Source organism: Athene noctua, chromosome 17, assembly GCF_965140245.1.
Source record: "Athene noctua chromosome 17, bAthNoc1.hap1.1, whole genome shotgun sequence".
Lineage (NCBI taxonomy): Eukaryota > Metazoa > Chordata > Aves > Strigiformes > Strigidae > Athene > Athene noctua.
This window is the reverse complement of record NC_134053.1, coordinates 12231052-12253345: the sequence shown is the minus strand read 5'-3', so window position 1 is coordinate 12253345 and position 22294 is coordinate 12231052. Positions and strand designations below refer to the sequence as shown.

General features: G+C 41.0%; 1 protein-coding gene across 1 annotated transcript in view; it reads right to left on the bottom strand.

The window, feature by feature from the left end:
* Positions 1 to 4384: 4384 nt before the first annotated feature.
* Positions 4385 to 22294, bottom strand: part of SPPL3 (signal peptide peptidase like 3) — a 60819-nt gene continuing 42909 nt past the window's right edge. Inside the window, exons 4-11 of the mRNA XM_074920962.1 lie at positions 19526 to 19645; positions 16115 to 16193; positions 15269 to 15381; positions 9995 to 10101; positions 8850 to 9013; positions 7394 to 7593; positions 6206 to 6315; positions 4385 to 5481 (exon numbers count right to left, since the gene is read on the bottom strand). Of these exons, the coding sequence (XP_074777063.1) occupies positions 5410 to 5481; positions 6206 to 6315; positions 7394 to 7593; positions 8850 to 9013; positions 9995 to 10101; positions 15269 to 15381; positions 16115 to 16193; positions 19526 to 19645 (965 nt within the window). The 3' untranslated portion in view covers positions 4385 to 5409. The remainder of the gene's footprint in view (positions 5482 to 6205; positions 6316 to 7393; positions 7594 to 8849; positions 9014 to 9994; positions 10102 to 15268; positions 15382 to 16114; positions 16194 to 19525; positions 19646 to 22294) is intronic.

Here is a 22294-nt window from a genome sequence, read left to right as displayed (position 1 = left end):
CCATAGTCTGGATCAAGTTACAGGGCACATCATCAGATGACAAAAAGGGTGGAGCTGGTCAAAACCCACCGGTCTAGGTACAGTGTGCCAGCCAGGTTCCTGAGCCTAGGAACAACTTACAGATGCTCTATTAGCAGAGTTCCCTTTTGTCATTACCTAAAAAACATGCTTTAAGGGTGCAAAGGCTCTCAAACAAAAGTTGTCCACTACTTTCCCCACTGCCACAGGTCCCAAGAGGCACCAGGCACCCAGCACTGCACAGCAGCTTTGGGGTAAACAGCACGGTTACACACAAAGCCTGACCCACAGCTCCGAGAGCAAAGAGCGAGACGGCTTTTCTCAGAGCAAGATACTAAGAGCTTACTCCTCGCTGCTGCTGGTGGAGAGAATTTTGGCTGTAATGCTTGTGTGTCTGCTCCTCAGGGCTGTTACAGAAAAGAACTGCTGAAAGGGCAAAACACAAACAAGTTTTGCAGCATTGAACGGGGAGCTCTTCCCGAGAGCCGCCCCCAGACTGCGCTAACCTGGCCAGGAAGGGTAGGGCCAGGCTTCCCTGTGAGAAAAGGGTCTAGTTACAGGGGGTTTTATCAATTTACAAACTCAGCCAACACTGCAAAGTCAGGGCACTGAGATGAGGAAAATCAGGTCACACATAGATTGGAGGTGGGGAAGGAGATAAACCACAGCTGCACTTCTCAAGAGCTCTGGGGAGTTTGCCCCAGAGTGCTCCAAGTGTACGTGACACTGGTTAGGAGGCAGCGGGCAGACTGCTGGGAAGGAAGCAGGGGGAGCCCCAGCCAGAATCCTTTGTTCGGAAACAGTTACAGTAATGAGGAGTTACTTCCCCCCTCAGATTTCATGTATTTTATATCCCAGATAAAGCCCACAGTCTCTTCATGTGAGTTCCCAACAGAGGAAAGGAAGAGACGAGGTGTTCTGGGCTGTCACAGTTCAATACGGGCAGGTGAGAAATACTTTGCTCTTCCGGGGGAGCACAGACCCCCGGCACTCCTTCTCGGCCCGACCCCCCCCGGCCCAAGGAGCTGCCTGGAGCCTGGCTCCCCCCCGAGCATCTGCCTTCCTCGGTGCGGGGGCGCGCAGCCGGCGGGGGCTCGCCGCTCAACTTCACACCATTTCAAAAAAAACACCCCAAAGTGCCATCTCAGCCTTCCAAGTTTAAGCAGGGCATAAAATGTTTTACAGCACTCAGCTGAAATTGCTGTAGTACTGCTTTCACATCAAAATAGTCTCCTCTACCAGCCTTTTCTGACAGTGTTATCTATAAGAAAAATAGGACAGATTATTTTTATTTTAAATTAAAATTTTGTTTTGCCTAAGTTGAGAGCCCTCATGACACACACAGACCTGGCAACAGCCACACGTGCAGGTTAGGCTGGGGATGTTGGAAAGTGTGAAAAATACCGGATTTGAAAGACATCCTGAAGTAAAAAAGCAAAGTACTATAACAGTATAATGAAGAATAACTGGAAGAAATGGAATAGAGATAAGAAAGCATGACAGTGTTGGAACTTGGAAAATGCAATTTACTACTGTTCAGCTAAAAATTAATTTCAAATTCTACTCACTCACTACTTGTATAAAAAGAAAAATCACTGGGGGCCCTCCCTCTGCTTCCACCAGGGAGGTCAGTGCAAAGCTGGGGAAGCCACCCGGCAGTCAGGGTGTGTTTCCCAATTGCCTCAGTGACTTCCCCTCCTCACACAGAACAAACCCTACTCCCACGCTCAGGACAGGGAACATTCATCTCAGCAAAAGGTTTCTGAGCTTCACCCGATGGAAACTGCAGTGCTGGCTGCCCCCGTGTGCTCCCGAGCCTCTGCGGGCGGCGCAGCACAGCCACGCACCCGGGCTGAGCCGGCCACGTCCCGGCTTGTCCCAACAGGCCGACACAGAGCAACCAGCTCCTGTTCCTAACGCACTTCACCATTTCTGAACTCGTAATGTTTGTAAGATTAAGTGTGATCTTAGGGAAATTTCAAAATGACAAACAGTAAAATTTCTAAGCTGACTATTCTGAAAGATGCATCAGAAAACTGACTCCAGAACTGCTACCGAGTCTGCACGTTACCATTCTGGTCCATCTCCCGTGCTATAAACATGCTCTGGGGTCTGTCACTCTTTTGCCAGTATCCTTTTACCTTCCTACAAGAAGGCTTATAATAGCCAAACAATTACTAAAATTTTTTTTTCTGACAACTCTGGAAGAGAAAGGGCTGGTGGTTTGACAGTCTCACTGCAGGACTTTGTGTCAAGTAGTTTATTTAAGATTTCAACAAAGTGTTAAACCAAGAAGGCCTGCACAGCCGTACCAGAGCCCAGAGGGACAGGGAAGCCTGGGCCCTACACGGCCTCCAGAAAGCCAAAGAACCCAAAGCAGCTTGCACAGTTCCATCCTCGAGCTGAAGACGCGTAGTCAGTCAGATGGAAGGAACGAGGACAAAAGGTGTGTCCGTGCAGAGAGCGCCCAGCAGCTGAGGAGCGGGGTAGGAATCCGCCTCTGATCCCCCAAACATGAGGTTGCTCAGGATGGGAGAACTGTGGGACAAAGCTTTACAGCTTTAACTTACTCAGAAAACCCAGGAGAATGCTCTTCCCTCTGCAAATGTTAACAGCTTTGTATTTAGAACAGCTGTGCCCCAGTTAACCTCTGCAAGGCACCAAAATCCTTTTCCTGCCAGTGGTGGCTGCTGTTGTACAGCAGAGGGGCAGCAAACACCTTCCAGTCCAGTTTTTGTGCTGCCGCCAGGGAAGCCGGGCAGTCGGCTCAGCGCTGTGGGTTCAGGAACAAAGTGCTGCAGTTACAGCTCGGTCTCTTACCTTGGTGCAAGTCAGAAAGTCACAGTGTGCAGCAGGGCAGTACAGCTTAAAAAGGAAGGCCAGGATTTTTTGGAAAGCTAAATTAGTTCTCTTTAAGCATTTGTCAATTAGCACTTCTAGAAATTTTTCCAGAATGCTTTTTAAGCGTAGAAAATAACTCAGAGGCATGCTTTCCTGGCAGGACTAAAAAACACCACTGAAAACCAGCAAAAGACCAAATTTTATTTTAATTCCAAAAGGCAGGAGGAAGTAAGTCCCGAGAAGCTGAATGCACCCGAGATGTGCATTGCCAGCGGGCGGGTGGAAGGGGTGGGAAGACAAAGCAGTAGCAAACTGGATCTAAAGATCCAGTTCCACTGCTTGGAACCTCTGGAGGAAAAACCCAAAAAAGTGTCTTTTTTCTCTCTCTGAATATCCTCATCAATATTTTATTCACCTTAAGTCTGAGGTGTGTAGCTGAAAACTGATGGCTTTCGTCCCAAGCTGACTACAAGTCTTGAACCTAACACCTGCTATGAACAGTACAAGCAGATTTTTAATTAAAAACTATTTACTTCATTAAAAAGTGACAGTTACCTGACGATGAGTGTTGCAGGCACACACTAGAGGAAATTTTTTCAACTAAGTGAAAGATGAACTAGGGATAAAAAAAAAAAAGTCACAACATCCCCTCTGCTACACCCGCCCTCCCACACTTGCTAAATCTTGTAGCCCCCCACCCCCCCAAAGGGCTCTGCTGCTTCTTACTGTTTCTTCAGACGTGTTGTGTCACCTCTCAGAGACGTGCAGGAGCCAGCCCCGAGGCCGTCAGGCCCTCTGCCTGTCGGCACCCACAGACTTGCCTGCGAACAGAGGAAGACGTTAATTAATGACCATACACATACCTGGCTGCAGAAGATTTTCTACCATGCTAAATATGCTCTTCTGGTACCACCTGACAGAGCAGAAAGGAACAGACATTTCACCGAAGCCTCCTTACCTGCTGCAGCAACACTGTACCCCAAGCTAACGGTCCTGCTCAGTCAGATTCGTCCTGAAACATTCCTGTTTTCCTCCCAGTCAGCTAACAGTTATGAGCATCTATCAAACCACAAGAGCTACAAGCTTTCTGGAGAGTCCCCCAAACCCAATTTGGCAGAATATTTTAAAGGAAAAAAGCTCTCGTTACCTCAGGGAAGCCTTTCAGTCACTAAAATAACAGAACTGGAACTGCTGGTTTAAAATAAAATAAAATAAAATCCACAGTTTAACAGGCTACAGGTACAAAGCAGTCAACACACAAACTCCAACCAGTCACAACAGTAAAGGACAGTTTTCTTTTTTCCTTTTTTTTTTTTTTTTTTCTTTAAGGGGCAGGGGCATGGAAAAAATACAGCACACTAATGAAACAAAATGCAAAAAATACAAAAAAATAGAAAATAGAAAAAATGTATTTACAAGTGATACATTACTATGATCAGAAAGCACAAAGACAATTGCTGCTATAATACATGCACTGAGTCAAGAAGGAACTACTAAAAACCTGCAAGGGAGCTGTTTGTAAAAAAAAGAAAATTAAAAAAAAAGAAAAAAAAAAAAAAAAGAAAAAAAGAAAAAAAAGACACCCCCACCCCCTCCCCCCTCAAACGAACAGGGTTGGGTTGGAACTTTTTTCTTCCCTAGTTTGCTACATTGATCAAAATCAAATATCCCCTAAAGTCCGTAAGTACAATTGGTACAAATACTACACTTTTTTTTAAACTGCAGGTTCAGTTGTAGGAGGGGGGAAAAAACCAGCTGCTCATTGTAGATCCATATACAAGAAAGCCATAGTAAACTGCTCTACATGCTAAAAATTACAGCAAGCCCCTGTCTGCTACATAGCATGATCTTAGCAGGTTTTCCTTTTTATTTATTCATATATATATCTATATGTGTGTATATATATATGTATAAAAATCGTGCCCTTTTTCACTGCAACATGACATCTGGGTGGAAATGTAACTTGTTACAACAAATTTTTATATGTATACTGCAAGAAGTCACTCAATGTCTGTGGATTTAATAAGTAACCTCACACCACAGGAAATATTTAATAAATCAAAAAAACCCATTATTGTGACAGAAGACCTTCTGTCTCAGTTCATTTCAAAACTGAAGTCCAGCAGAAAACTGGTCCCAATGTCCACGAGGGGTTCTCTGAAGAAGCTTCAGTTTCTTAACTGTTTTTTTCTTTTAGTGTTCACAAGTTTTTGAACGACTTCAAGCCGTTTTCAGTTTCAAGTCTATCTCTTCCTCTCTCACAAAGATAATAGTCTGGTACTAATTCATCCGAGTGAGGAAAAGAGGAAAGTGGCTGCAGTTGCACAAAGGGTCCCCAATTCCACAGCTGCAGGGAGATAGAGTCACGCGGAGCTCCAGGTTCTTAGCTTTTTTTTTCTTTTCCTCCTCTTAATACGAAGTCCTTTCATACAAGTCCCGTAACTGGTACCTTCCCAAGTACCAGCCAGTCCAGCTTTAGGAGACAACAAAGCCACAAGTTAAAGTGTAAAGGACCAAGGCAGAAGTTCAGGTCACTTTCTATCTGTTCCATCATACTTCCAGGAAACGGGAGCTGCTGGACTTGGAGTGGAAAGGCTCAGACCACATGCGACGTAGATCCCCCTAGGCAGGGAAACAGCAGAAGGACCATCCCCTCAGAACCTTTAAAGTCCACTTAGAATTCAAATTTTAAAATGCATATATAATTGCAAGCATGTCTTCAAGCAAATGTATTATTCACCTGTTCTGCAAATTACAAAAAAAAAAAAAAAATCCTTTCCCTGTCAGGCCAGAACATCTTATTTTGGTGGCAGATCTACCCAAAATGGGTTTCTGATGAGAAGGAAACATTTATGCAGGTGGAAAATTCTGCTCTTTCTTATGCTCCACTCTGCAGAGTGCTAGATGTGTGTTTCAACAAAAGCCCCCGTAACAGGAAAGGCTACATTTTAAAACTGCTGTTCAGAACGGGTGACTGGAAAGAGGTAAACAAGGATCTGCCTCTCCAATCTCTGTTTGACCTTTGTGCACACATTCTTGCACCATCAGCTGGGTGAGGACAAATTTACTTATTTAATTCAAACAGCATTTAATACTTCAGAATTTAGTTTATAATTACTGGTACTTTATGTACATAAATTATCTTCTATTTCAGGAACTGCATCTCTCAGTTACTCCACTCTCCAAAATGAAGATTCAGCCCAAGAGCAGCAGTACCTTAGTTCTGGGCCAGGGCTGTTAAGGACACGCTCTCTCCTCGTCAGAGCTGCTGCCCAGTGCAACAACACTGAACCTGCTTCCAGCTGACCCCCAGAGCCTCCTGTGCGGAACCATAATCCTGTCTTACCTTTAAATAGGCCATGGTGAGGAGCGGCAATAAAGTAAATGGTACCAAATAGAGTAGGGCAGGCTGGGCTGCCCGGTGAATACGAGAAGCTACTGTTGCAGTTAATAGACCTGTAAAAGAAAAAAGGGACTCAAATATCTTTAGGTTGCATATGGACGTTCTCATCATTTCATCCACACATGGCTCCCTTCCTCACCATTTTAAGAGACAGGCTGTGGAAAAGTTACTTATCTGTGCTTTGCCTTCCCTGAACACGAGTGAGACAAACAAAACGGTGAAAAATTATTCTATTTTAATATTAGGTTGTGTTGAGCCACTTGCTCCAGTTTTGAATCTCAAAGACTAAGCTAAGAATAACGCAAACAAAACACAACAAAAGGCGGAGAGAAGTTGAATGCACCACACTGAAGTGCTGCTCTAGAGCTGGGACCTCTTGAGACTGTCAGTCTGAGGCCCCTTGCCTGAGAAACAGGGGGCTGAGAGGAAGGGTTGTACACACCAGGAATGATTTTCCTGGAAATCTGCTGAAAGGGAATGGAGGGCGAAAGACAAGGAGGGGGAAGAGAATGGCTGTTGGTAGGAAGCGATCTTTTCATCCTCAGAAGGACTGCAGGAGGTCAGGATATGCACACACATGTCCTGACCTTACAGGAAAAATCTTATTTTATGTTAGGGAGGAGATGGATGGCTCCATAAAGTATAAACAGCATTCCGGTTGTGACTATTTACAATTTTCTGTATGTACTAAAGTGTCACAGGATCATAAGCATTAACAGTAGAACACAAAAAACGCGGGAGTTATCTGGATGAATGACCTCACTGTACTCTTGCCCAGCACAGTCCATCTAGAATCTCCCATATTTTTCCCATAACCCAGGTATGACCTACAACACTTTCTACGCTAGTAAAGCAAAGTACAAAAAGCTGCTAACAAAAATACACTGATAATCTCTTTCATCTTCTAAATAAAATACAACCAAAAAAAAAAAACCTTAAAGAGAAGACTGTAGGAGGATTTTTCTCCTTAGACCACACCAGTGAAACCCAAAGAGAGGAGGATTAAAAAAAGAACACAACGAAGCATTCTCTCAAAGCCTCTTTACACTTGCTTTCATCATCTTTTAAACCTACTACAATAATCCCACTTCTGCTCCCTAAGCAGCTATCCATATTAAACTAATTACTCACCTACAAAATATCCAATAAGTGTGCAGTGAAAGTAAGAGACCTTCTGCATACGGCCAGAGATGTTCCCTGGTCCTGGGGCACCACAGGAATCGCTGTTGGCTTGCTTTTTGTAGTTATCGTAACGCAGGACAAAGCAGAGCAGGAGACCTGGCATCACAATATCGCCGATCCCCAGCATGGAGAAGTGGCTGCCTGTGGAACTAGAGAGCAACTGAAATTGGGTTCATGCCCAGAACACAAGGGGACGAGCTCTAGACTCCTCCACTTTGGTTTTGAGCTTCATTGTGCACATTCCTTCTTTCTACCAACAAACTTTTATGGAATAGAAACTAAATGCTGGCTACTGAAGATTCTTCCGTCAGTGATTTCACCACCACCTCAGCTCAGTTTTAAACATATCCACTTTGACAGTAATGACACGTTGCTCCAAAGCAGTTTATTTCTGCCAGTAGTGTTTAAGCTGCTTTTGCTCTTAACTCACTCAATAAAACAGATCCATCGACTCACTGTTTCAATCATCTCTTCCCTAGGCGTTGATGGGAGGTGCCAGCTGACCATTTTATCCAACTGTTTGATTAACATTGATAGGCAGGGCACCTTCATCCCTGTGTGAACAGATTGCCTCTAATACATGGCAGGAAGTCAATTCATGGACTTCTTGGATCTTTGGCCTCATTCAGACAAAACACACAGAAAACTAGTCTCGCCAGGTTCCCAGAAAGAGCCAATTGTTAAGTAGATTAAGAACTAAAATTGCCCAATATCTTAAATCCAAGATATTTTTAATTAAAACAAAGCCAAATTATGACAAAATGAACAATTTTGGTTTTATCATTGCAGACAATCAACTCCAAAACTCTACAGTTTCAGCGTCCCAACATCTAAAGAAACAAGGATAGAGTAAATATGCCAAGATAACCTACTGCATAAGGGCTGATGTACTGGAGCTCACTGCCTGATCAGGCCTACACATATCTGGTTAAAAATCAGAGACATCAGGGAGCGCCGGCAGCAAAGAGATGTGGAATAATCTCCCTCCAACACAGCACTTACCCAGTAAACCCTCCTGGCTTAGATCAGTTTCTAATTACTGCGATTATGCAGTAATCAAGACTATTCTGATGTTGTAATAAACCTCAGGTCTTTTGCTTTTAAGCAAAAGGTCAAAAATCTGATAATAGCAGTCATTAAACTGTAGAACTCACACTTGCAACATATGTGCATCCTGTGCTGAATAGGCCACCTTTTAACCTAATTAGGATCATTTCTGCGTGCTGTGAGTCAGCAAATGCAAAGCATCCAATCCTCACTACTCACTACACACTTTTTTTGTCACCAAGAGGGAGTGATTAAACAGGGAATTAAATTAGTATTTTCCAACAGAATTAGTGCTACTACAGAGTACAGGGAGTGAGAATTTTTCTCATATAATCAGTAAAAGAAGTTCTGATTTTACCTTGGAAATACAAGTTTGCCAGGCAGCGACAGACGGGGAACATCTCTACCCACATTTGGTCCGAGGTGAAGTTTCCGGGATAAAACATCAAGGGGATTATCAGCTGGTTGTGTGGCCACCTTCACCATAACATTGCTGTTAAAGATGTAGGCAGAAAAAAAGACCTATGGAGCAAGGAAATGATCAGAAATTACAAACTGCAATTATATAGCAACTCAGAGCTGCGTGTATTTTGCTTTGCTTATTCAAAAAGGAAAGGATATTATCCAAAATTTCCATATGTATATGTTGTACATATGATGCCAAAAGGCAAAATGTATTTCAAAAATTCAGATAAAGATTTTTACACTATTAATCCTCGGGAATAACTGGGATATACTTTCTGATATCAAGATAATGATCAATATCTTGAGATCCTTTGGCAAAGGATCTGCCCAGACTACAAGTAGGTAGTCCAGGGCTACAAAGGCTGGTAACAGGATACTGAAAACGTGAGAAAGCTTGAAAGCAGGGAAGAGGTAAGTGCAGTGCTCGCTCATAAACGGAATGATGCAATACTTGTTTCAAACAAGCCCATCACACCGGGAAACTGACTGGCTGCCAGAGCTGTCAGCAAGAGCTTCCCAGGATCAGTGCTCAGTGTTATGCAAAGGTAAAACAAAATCCTTTCAAGTATTACAAAATATATTCTGTCAGGTTTCTTGGAAAAATGCAGTAAGATTTATGCCAGCCTTACTGGCTATAAATCAGTTTGCATTCCTGTTTTGCACATTTCACTGCTAATAAGAAGTTGGCATGTGCATACTGTGCAAGCGTGGAGAAGGCTTTGTGTTTACTTGGAAATGCTTATTCTGATCTTCAGCCAGGCTTTCAAAATTTGAGGTCCAATTAATTTTTTTAAATAATATGCCAAAATTGAAATATTCTAATCATGTTTCTGCTTTTGTCAACTAATTAGTGAGGAAATAATTCTGTATCCTGCTGCAGACTTTAACATCTCAGAAATGGAGCAATGATGCTGATCTTCTGGCTTTGCCAGATTTCATCAAGTTCATACTACTACAATTTGTGTAAAAAATGGCCCAAGGCCAATTACAAATCCAAAGGATAAAAACAGTTTTAGCAAAACCAAACAAAACACTTACCCAAAAGACATCATAAATTAGTAACCCAGAGAGTAGCAAGCAGGAAACCTTCAGGCTGGGCAGCCGAACAAAGGCTATCATTGCAACACACAGGCCCATAGCCAGAGCTACAAAAATGCAAGCACATAATTAGTTCATTAAAAATAGCAAAACAAAAAAATAAAACCAAACCCAAGCCAATACCTCCCCCACAAAAAAAACACCCCAAAGCAGCCTCTGTTTGCACCTGTGCAGCACTGCATGCACTAGGATGACTGTCTATTATTTCCAGATAGTGACATTCTCCTTACCAGAGTTAAGAAAAAGTCAAAATACATTCAGTTGCAAACTGTGAACATGCCCCCATGGAGGCAGAAATCCCTCTGCAGGCACAGCTGCCCATTCCACTCAACTTCCACTACCTGCCACAGAGAAATGTTTTCATGTCTTGTGTCCTAGAGACTCCATCTCCACATAAAACACTGGCTACCCAGTTCAAAACAGAAGCAACAAGTCTGAATTCTTTGTGCCCCAAACATAAAACTCTTCTTTTACACTTTTAGGAGGTTTTCTTGTAAGTGTGTAAAATAAGTAAAATCCTTGACTCTTAATTCAGAAATAGCATGGTTATGTGACATGTTAGAATGTGATACGACAAAAACCCACTGAAACCAATCTGGACAAGGTTGTGTAAGACTTCCTAAACACTAACTATGAAATATTATTGTTTAGATATACAGGGATTTCCCAATAACAAAAATCTATGTGAAAGCCTACCTACCAATGGGAAAAAAAAAATACGGGCAAGTCTTTTTCTAGCCCTCCTCCCAAGGGTGAGTTTTCAGCCAGATTCAACAAGCTGAATGACACACCGCAGCTCAGATATTAGTTCTCTTCCAAGGGGAATTTTGTCATGGTAGAAAACAAAGATGTTACACTAGAAAAAAAAAAATCCCAGTCCTCACATTCGTGTGATTTCCTATTTCTTTAAGCCTACCCTTAGCTATGAAAGATACCCCACTGACAATTTAATATTTTTCAACTGGTTACAAGTAAATCCCTAAAGAGATCCTTAAAATAAGAAAGCTTTAAAAATAAATCGTTTCATCTATGGTATCGGTAGATTTAGAAGGAATAATGGAGCCCTGTTGGGACCAGTTTACACTTAAGTATGCAGACATTCGTAAGCAAAATGTGTTTGTCTAATGTGACACAGAATTTGTAAAAAGTTATAATCCTATTTTGACTAAGTGAAACTGCAGGGAAAATCGATTCATTATATAATATGCCCACCAGCACGACAACTTGACTAAGGCCAAAATTTACAATTTACCCTTCAGATTCTCATGCTGTAATTATGCAACTGTAAACTATCTTATGCTTGCATTTCACCTGAAAGATGTGGAGTTCTTCCATCAAAACACTAAGGAAACATTTCCATACAGATTCAAGGGACAAAAGTGCCACCAAACACCTGCCAGCATGGTTGCCTGCGGTGCCCAGGGGCTGCATCCCAGCAATGACTTTGCCAAACCCACCTTATCTTTTGAGAACTGACAAGCTTAGCGCAACACTAAGTGCCCTGGCTGCCAGTTTCAATGAAGTAATAGGATTACTCAGATAAAAATGTACCCTAAATCATGCTGCATAACTGTAACTAGCTATAAAATGTAAGCAAATTATTGAGGTTTAAAGAATTTGACACAGCAAAGCAGCAAGAAAAAGAACTGCATTCAGTAATTCAATATAGCCTTCAGTTACAGACTTCCTCTGGCAGAAGAGCAAATACAAGGGAACAGTCTGTCTTAAATCAAAGAGGTTTCTCTAAAGCCACTGTTAATAATAGCTCAAGCAAGCCTATATTTAGGAGAGGATTTCCAGGTTATAATTAACTAGAAGTGGAAATATTTTAACCAGCAAAAAGATTTATCTATTGTTCACACACTCTATTTCTCTATCACCGAAACAAATGAAGGCAGACCACAAGACACCTTCTTCAAACTAAGCAAATACCGGGTAGAAAAGAATATAGAAAAACGTCCTTTAGATGACAGTGACATACACATGCCAGTAATTACGCAGTTTTGCAACTGCTTTAAGAAATATTGGCAAATTTAAAAAACAGAAGCAAGAATGCCTGTGAACAAGTAATAAAGGCCAAAGTGCAGTCAAACCACTAACAGGCTTCTCTAAAGGGAAGCCAGCTTCCTTTCCAATGAAAAAAATCCAGAAATCATATGAGAAACAAAGTCATCCATATCCAAGCTCATGAATGGTGTTGACAAACTATATATGGCAGATCTCCACTGAAATATATTCCAAATCAGGGAGGGAGGAAGGGAGGTGAAATAGCGCCACACAGAAGGTAGCTCTGGGTTAGAAGTGCTGGGCAACGGGTTACCAAAGCTGAATAAGGAAGAACTAACTGAAAGAGTTAACCTTCAATTAACAGAACGAATTAACTTCAGAGTCCCTGCAAGCACAGTCCCTGTGGAATAAGGATATTCTGAGGATTAAGAATATTCTTGCATGTGTGATTAGACTCTCTGGATACAGCATATTTTTCAGCTTTACTGCACCAGTGCACCCAGAGCAGACAAAACCACCGAGATGTGGGTGGTGTGGTGTTTGGTTTACAAAGCATTATGCAAGCTGGCAAGGCTTAAACGTCCCTCACAGGCCACCAGTTGACCTTTGAAAGGAACAGGTACTGAAGTTCTAATCTAATCATGTTCCTATAAAACTCTGACAGTGTATTTTAAAGAGTGTGAATAAGAACATGTCATGAAGTCTCCTCTGCCCGATGGCCGCAGCAGTTAAGGTCTGCGGCAGCTCCCAGGGTATCTGTGACTGTTCAGTTACCTCTGTAGCTATAGATAGACACTGCATACATCTATAGCCTTCCCGTTGTACATATCCAGCATGTCCACTATTTAGGAAAGCTTTTAACCAGGCTTTACCAGGGGTCAGTGACCATCCTTGATGATTCTGCCATCAAACAACCTGCTCTGAGAAATCAGCACTTCAAGACCTATAAATGTACATCATCACGTGCCAGAACAACCCCCTGGAGACAGCATCTGCTCATTCTATCCTGTGAAATGTCCCTGGCTTTAGAAACCATTCAACCAACTACTGCGCAGATGGGGGGGATTGTAGTATTTGAGCAACGAAGACTGTTCTGGCAGGAACTGCCCATACCTCGATTTTGTAAGGACGGGAAATTACCATGAAGTACTTCCCCTCCCTTTCACTCAGCTCTGAAGCAGAAATACTCTCTCACAAAGAGAGACTCACCTGCACACCAACAAACCACGCACACAAAAATCGAGGTGTACGGTTAAACGCCTTCTCCCTCCAGCCGCCAGCCCAGAAGCACGTTCACAACATGTTTCATTTTCTGCCGACAGTGAAACAGAAGATCATCCCCGTGCGAGCGGGAGGAGGAGGTAGATCACACACACCCAGCAGCTGGCAGGCACTGGCTTAAAGACCAGCAAGTGCTCCACTTGCATATATTACCCAGCAGTACTTATTGGCCACGTTTCCCTCCAAACGAGATTAATTGGGGTCTCAAGTATTTGGTTACAGAGGAGCAAAGGGTAAAGGCAGAGATGATGTGATCCCACTTGCAGCAGTATAGTATGAGGTGTAAAACTATACAGTCTGTTTCCCTGACGAAGGCCAGTTAAGTGCTGTTCCCTGTTCAATGTCACTGACAAATACTGATTTAACTGGGTTTGAGCAAATGACAGGAGGCTTACCTGTGTAAATTCAAGCTCCCTTAATATAAACTACATAAAATACTCCAAAGCTAGACAATATCAACACAATTCAGTAAATCATAAACAACCACCAGGAGAAATAAAACGCAGAAACCACTCTGTACCAGTAGTTCTGCGGATTAATTACCTCAAAGCCAACTATTTCAGAGTGAAGCGCTCACAAAAATAGCTATTTTTAAGTAAATGCTTCTGTCAATATCTCAGTGTAGAGATCTTTTCAGATTTTGTCAAAATCCACACTTGACACTCCATTCAGCTTTGTAGCTTCTGCAGACCAAAAATCACCCTTGATTTCATGGTGGGCTACTCTGCTTAGCATAAAACAAACTTCATCTGCATTTTTTCCTTTAGTATCTGGGTACTTTAAAAGGTATTCCCCAAGACACAACAGGTGGAACTTTTAAATGCAGCAAAAACCACGAATGAAACATAACACCTATATACAAAGGAAATAATCAAGGTGCCACAAGAGCTTTCAGGGCTAAGGACTTTCTGCTGCTGCTACTACCTCATTTAGGAGCTGGAAAGCTGATGCTATGTATGTTTTCTATTGCAACAAACTATTTCAAGGGCAGGTAATGTTGTCCCCGCTATTTTTCCTCAAGCAATCACAACCTCAGGGTGCCATTTCATGAGGTGTCCTAAGCCAATTTAGCTGCCTGACACTGCTGAGAAGTGGAGGTCCTGCTCCAGGCTACCCCCTTCATCCCTCTGCCATCATATCCACACCGTCCTCTCAGATCCCATCATGCTGCCACTTACCTTTTGCCAAATTTAGCACATACCTGACTGCACAATAATCCAATTCATCTTACTGAAGCAGCAGAAAAATAGCCTGGCAAAAAAAGAGTACGCTGCCATTCTAGTGAGCTGAATCAGTTTACCATGTGATTAAATGAGTGCCAGAGCTAGCACAAGAGATTTGGAAGGCAGAAGGGGAAGAGGAAAGCTCCTTTTTGGAACACTAAGCTGTGAATTCAGTTCAACCAGCATGGAGGGGAAAAAAAAAAATAAATCACACCTTCAAGCCAACTGGATGCCTGCCAGCTTCACCCATCTCACCATCTATGGCAAGCATCAAAGAGATCAAAGACAACCAGCTACTGTGAATTGTCTCACAACAAATTATTTGATCATCTGAACCAATGAACAACAAGATGCACAGCAAAAAATAACCAGATTGTTAAGATCAAGTTATGATTCATAAACAACTACTGTCTCCACACATCTTTAACTAAAACTGCCAATTCACCCTACACCACACAGGTGCAGAATATCTTTCATGAGTGTACTGGCACTTCCTTGGAAGCTTTTACAAACCAGAAAAACAGGTGTCCCAAACACTACCCTGGCATGTTCCTGACAGCATTTGTTTTCAGGGAGTCTACCACACAGTATTACAGCTCAGCAAGCCACTAATATTAGCAAATTTCATCAATCATCACCAGGTGACTGGATGTGTCAGAACAGGCACAAACCACTAGTAAAATCCCTTAATTCACATACTCACCATCCATAAGGAGCCAGTGGCCAGTAAGGACCCAGATAAGGACAAGCATCACAGACAGAGAAAATGAGAGCAACTCAGCAGCAGTGAAACGCCCACAGCAGCCAAAGGAAATCCTAGGAACAACATATAAACATCAGCTAGAAGACTTTATGTTTCCATTTAAAGAACAGAAAATGGACGCTGTTGGAACAAGGCTCAACTGCTGATGAAAGATGCCAAGAACAACTGAAGGGAAGTTCCTTTGCCACAGTAGGTACCAAAACAGCAACAAAATAAAAGCTTCCCTCACATTCAAATAATGTGTGTAAAGCCTGAACTACAGAGACAGAAAAAACCCTGTAAATCTTGGCACCCCTCTTGAAATTGTTACCATGAATGCTATTTCCTAGTACCATCCAAGATAGTGCTTTTTGCAGCATGAACTCTAGTCACAAGGTAAAGAACAAAATTAGTTTCAAAACATGACATTAACATCTGTAATTTTCACCAGTGTAACTACAGTCTTTGAAAGAGTCAGAATTAAAATCCATAGTCCAATGTTAACAAACATTAAAATCCAATACCAACTCCCAAACTCTGAAATCTCAGCCAAAATTCTTAAAAACCACTGTTGAGAAATCTAGTCCCCTGCAACAGTACTGCATTTCCCCAGCTGGCATGCACATATGACTTGCAGAAATTGTGCTTCCCAGTTTCAAAGTGGAAACATGGTGTTGGCACAAAAAATATGCACAAACATCAGCCCTGAAGCCCTGAGGTTAATGCTTGTAACTGTTAAAGCAGTCTCATTAGAAGAAATAAATACAACATACAAGAAGAGGAGAAAAAGATTTCTCAAGTCCTTACTTGTTTTGAGGTGAACATGGCCGTGTTAAATACTGGCACATCGGGAGCAGAAGGAAAGCAAAAGCTATTGTTGCAAGGACTGGAAAAAGAAAAGGTAATATTAGTACATTCAGACCTAATTTCTACAGTACACAAACAAGCTTCTCCAATTTGAAAAAGCTCTTGCAACAATGTCCTAGTATCATATGCTGCAGTATTATTAAAGCAAGAGCAGCTACAGGCTCCAAGGTTTTCTACAGAACTTTTATTAGTATGCTTTCAAACCTCCATCAGAATAAAAGCTCTCAAAGGAATTAAACACCCCATCCCCAAACCTTAAAAAAGAAGTCTTAAAGCTATTCATGATCATGTCAGGAAAAAAAAAACAGTTTTCAAATAATCTACAAGTCAGAAAAAAAAAAAAAGAACTTACTACAAACTGATTCTGAGATTCTTTTAAAATTCTTCAACATATGATACAAAGGCAGAATAATAAAGGAGGTTTTTTCCACTTTTTAACTCAGTTCGTTTCTTCCCCCTTCTCACTCAAAACCCTGTATTCACTACTAAAATACAGTACAACTTAAAGTAAGTTATATCCAATAGCTGGCAACTTAACTTTTTAAAAATACAAAGTGCTTTATGTTTTTGAAAATAGGATGATAAAAATACATAAATATCCAAATAGACTATTTCCATAAACATTTTCTTTTTTAAGAAGCATACTTATCCCACCCACACATTTGTGAAAACGTCTAGTAACTGCTGGTATTTATAATCCTTTTTCCTTCTAGTTTTTAAAAAAATAATAGCAATGAATTTGTACTAAGGACTGTTTTAATTGCTGAAGAATGAGGGTGTGGAGACACAGACATGTCAGCAGCACGCATCCAAAACTGCTGTAGCAAGAACAGACTGAAATGAAAATCGAAGAGTTGCTCGACATTTTCTGCATGCTGCAAATCAAATTTTTTTGCTGTTTTCAGTCCTTACAAAAATTGGGGTGGTGGTTGTTGGTTTTTAAAAAGGGATTTTTTTTTTAATTCTCAAATTAAGATAATGAGAAGGAATCAAATATTCTCTTTAGTTCACAGCTTAAACCAACTGGAGAAAAGAAATTGGTTTGGTTGAACCACAACTTTCCACTCCTCAATGCCCTCCTGGTGGGTGGAAGATTAAAAAAAACCCAAAAAACCAAAAATCCAAACCCCAAACAAACAATCAATTCATTTATAAAAAGAAAAAAATGTCTGTATGAAAACAGCACCATGGACATTCACAGTTCTATCAGTATTTCAGAGAGGAGGGAAAAAAAAGCAGAATGGGTAGGGAAAGCATGGAGAGCGTGGCAACCCTGCACATGTTGAACTAGGAACCTTTTCAGAGGTGCATGGCAAAGAACACTGCACAGCAAAACCTGTGCCCCTGTTGTCCCCAGTCCTGCAGGCCTCGCTGCCTGCCTGCCCTGCTCCCTAGTCCACCTCTACCACTGCCAGACTGAGCCTTCCTCACCCCAAACCACCCCTCATCACCCTCGGCACCTCTCCTTCCCCTTCGGCTCTTTGCACCTCCTGTCCTGGTATCCCCAGTTGCTGCCACCCCAAAGCTTGGCGAGTTCAGAGAATATAAAAATTAAAATGCAATCACAGTGATTCACATTGCCCTCTCAATCTTGTTCATGACTGTCTGGGCTTCCAGTCATAACTTTTCCCTCTAGTCTCAATACCTATTCATTCAATCGGCTTAACTCCTGTCTGCAGGCAACGCGCCAACTCTTCAGCTCTGGCCTCTGCTTAGCAGCTAGTCCTGGCCTTGGGCTGTTTGCTGCACCTACCCTGGCTCCCGAATCTTCCCCGAATGGCAAATCTTTGTGGGAGGAAGATTTAAGAGAGGTTTAAGAAACCAGACATCCGTTATAGTTTAGAAATTCCCCTGCATCAGCCTCTAAAGTCTACAAAAACAGGATGTAACACAGCACTACTTGAGCTTCAGGGGACAGAGGGACAAAGTCCCACAGTTCCAGTTGGAGGTTCCCAACTCCCATCAAGGTCCCCACCCTGCTCTATAGCTTCTAACAAAGCTTTGCATTTTAGAGGTTCTGGGGCCAAAGTCCCCTGAGCTTAATGATGCTCCCCAATGCAAGACCAAGAAAAAGCACAAAAGTATCCTAAAACCAGGTTCAAGAATAAAGATACCCAAGTGCACTGATGCAAACAGACTTAATCCTCTTAAACCTGCAACAACCTCCAGCTGACACAATATCGCCTAATTACACACCACAAATGTTACAAATAAAGTTTCAAATGTCAAGGTCATTTTGGAAATAAATGGACAAATAAGTTTGCCAAATTAAATCTGTCTTTTGTCATAAGTCTTCCTTTACAATATCTTATTATATAGGTGTGTATATATATTCCCCTAATACCTAGTATATAGTAGAATTAATCTGGTAATTTATTTTTAATAAGAAAGAACATAGGTGTCATAGGTAAAAGCAGTATTCAGGAGACCTCTACAGGACTATACTTCCAGAATTAGAGATAGGAGACTCAGACTCATGTCAAGAGCAGAAATTTAGATTTCACTCATCAACATCAAGTCCTTTTTAAAGGGCTGGAAAGGATGCATAGCTCAGGAGTTAAATCATGTGGGGAAATCCTGCATTGCATATACAAGAAGTAGAGAAGGATGAGAGCTAGGGGTTTAAAAATCTTCAGACTCCGTATGTGGACTGAGGAGTACAATTATTAAAAGCTGATGCACATTTCAAGCAGTAGGAAGAATCTTGCTACCCTGAACAGCAGCTGGTCTCTAGAAAAACTGCAAAAATATCAAAATGCCAAAATTTTCCAGAATTCGAAGCCCTGGTATTTACTTAAATGACAAAATGTAAATAAACAGGATTGGAGGACTTGCAGTTTATTTGCAGACAACAGTTTAATTTTTGTTCTAAATTCAAGCAGTACAAAAGAATAATACTCAAAATGCTAGCGAGACCAGAAATACCCTTGAAACAAAGAAAAACTGCATAAAAGCAAAACTCAAAATTAAACTAGGAGAAAAAGTCTCTGGAGAGGAACTCCACGGTTATGCTATGATCCTATAAAGCACCAGAGTTATGAAATACCATGTGCAGTTCTGAGCACTGATTTATAAACAAGTGAACTTTACATAAAATAATTCATCCAGCATCTTTCAAAACTCTGGCAATTTATAGTTCAGTAGGTTTAGCAAATCTCTAAGTGGAAAATACTTCTCAAATAATACCTGTCACTTTATTAATAGCTACGGAGACATGAAAATACAACTGTGAAACCTGATGAGGTGTTTTTTTTAAGGTACTATGACATGTATTATAATTCTTATCAACAGTATTTTATCAATGCTTTCTGTTCTATTGCAATTCTTATAAAGATAAGAAAACTTAGTCACCTGCTGTGCATATTGTAAAGACAACTTGAACTGAATCAAAGAAGAAGAACATAACTAGGAGAGACACAGACGCTCCGATCGGCAGGAACAGCGCCTGGGTAGAATCAATGGTTTGAATACCTGCAGAAGAAGGAAAGTGACATTTAACTTGGGCTATTTCTTACCACACATATATCGACAGCCTGTCCTCACCAACACAACTGAGGACTCTGACAATAAATTCCCTTTCAATGCTGCTGAAACCACCATTTACTCTGAGATCCTCATGCACTATCATAACCAAGCACAGCAGTCTGCAAGAACACTCCAGCTAAACTGCACAATCGCAGTGGCTGGGTGTGTACAGCAACAGCCCTGCTTTGCAGAATCCAAGAACTGAAAGTTGAAAGAAAATGTATGAGTTTTTTCTTGTGACGTAGATAGAATGAATAAGTTACAAAAATTAACATTATTTAGGGATTAGGAATCACACAGCAATTACAGATTTGCTTCATTTGACACTGAGCAACACAAACATGTTGTACAGAGCATATGGAAATTTTACTTAACCTCTCAGCATGAGGTAAAAAGCCTGACCAACAGCAGAGCTGCAGACGGTGTTAGGCTGACCGAGCTCATGAAAAGGGTGCCACAGCTTCAAATTCCACTTGGGTGAAGGCCACCATGCACTTAAATTGCATCACTGATTGCAATCACCAGATAACATCAAGCCTAACAATAAAGGGCAGTTTTCAAAAAACACTCAAGTCGTTTACCTGTTTATGAAACTACCAACTTAGTTCAGTACGCACTATAATTCCTTTTTATACTAAAAACCCAACAAAAATTCATGCTCACGTTTTATAGCTGCAAGCAATTTTAAATAATGCAGAGATACTGAGGTATTTTATTGATTATTTCCCCCACCTCAAGCATGCAGTGTGACTATTACGGATATTAATAATGGGACAGACATCTTTTTACTATATTTTACCATGAGTTTTTAGAATTACTAACAAAATTAAGAAGGTAAGGCTTGGAAAAGCCCACATAACACTGCAAATTCTAATACTTAACCAGCCTCTGTAGCTGTATTTACATTTTATGATGAGTGGAGGGGGGGAACAAGCTCTAAGTAGTAGCCCAATTAAAAATACAAGACGTGCTTATACTTGTAGAGCATTAAAATAACAGGTAACATCTGAAGTGGTCACTTGATAAGAGGTATCCAAAATATCTCTAATGAAAAACTAATACAAGACTCAGACCTAGATGAGATCTAAAACCAGTTTACCATCACTATGTTATCCCAAAATAATTAGACACTGCTGTATGAAGCAGGGTTTTACTAGTCCCAGGATTTTAAGAATAAGATTTTAGGTTATCAAGCAGAATATCTGTACATATGTATGTATGCATGTATACATGCACATACAAGTAAATATACACACACTGTTTGTGTGTGAGAGAACGTGCCTATTGTATTTTTTTCTGTGGAAGAGTAGTAGTTGTCTAAATAACGGGTTCCCTACACAACTCATAGTTACCAATGTATCTGAGTATGTCAAAAAACCCCAAACACATGTGAATACACTCACTGCAACTTAGTATCTGTAGTAAGTATTTAACCATTTTCATAAAAGAAAAGTTGAACAATGAGCACAGAAACCATGACGCTTGCACTGTATGGTCATTCATTAGTTCAGGTCAGGGATCTATTATTCTTAAAGCATAAGTAGCACAATAAATTTTAAAATAAAAAGCAGAACAACTCAGTCATTTGGGATTTTTATGTTACTGAGGTCTGGTACAAAAGGGTAAGCACAATACAGTGATTACAGTGTGAAGACACAGAAATTTCTGTGTTCTAATCTGTGATTTAGACCTAGTTTCTCCTGCTTTAAGAGCGAGCATTTACTCACATGCCCTTCAACTTCCCAAGGGAAAAAACAAACAAAACAAAAACCCAGAAATTACATACTACAAACCACCTTGGCATACGGGAATTAGTGCCTGCAGTGTTAAATGTCCAAGTTCTTAATTTCATTTCTGATCATTTTGACAGCTAATCCCCTTAATGTGCTTACTCCCCAGCCCCAATCTGTCTTCTCTTACTTCCCAGATGCCAGAAGCCTCAACTGTTCACTGCTGAATCACCAAGCACAGTAACCTCTTTGCTCAGTGTTGTCAACAGGAGCAGTGCTCTGACAGCTATGTAAATTCCAAGAGTTTGTATTTTTTTTTTTAGGAAAAAGTCAAAAAAGCAGAAGACACATACAATATAACGTATGTTATTTATTTCATAGTTTTTCAGCTGTATTTGTTACTTTAAGTAAAACCACCTTAGCATTCAGGGGTTTGTGCACAGGGCTGCTCACATATCTCACTCCTGTCTTCTAAACTTGCAGAATCTATTAATTCTAGAGCCTATTCTCAGAATATGGCCATATAACTTGCTGAAAGTTAAACTCAGGTGTGAATTTACAGCACATGGTGTACAACACATTCCACTCTAACAGTACATGTACATATTTTTACCTGAAAAACAGTGGATCTCAAATAGCCAAGCTGCCTGGAATCTATTTATAGATTACAGAGGGGAAATCACCATGTAGGAGCTGACATGTTAATCCCCACTCTGAATAGATTGTGTGTAGACACATATTTTGTTGTCCATTATAAATGAGTTGCCCAAAGCCATGTGAACTCTATACTTCAATTTCTCTATTGATAAAGCTGAATCATCCTTATGGACTCGTTAGCATAGCATGAGATCTTTCATTGCTTACA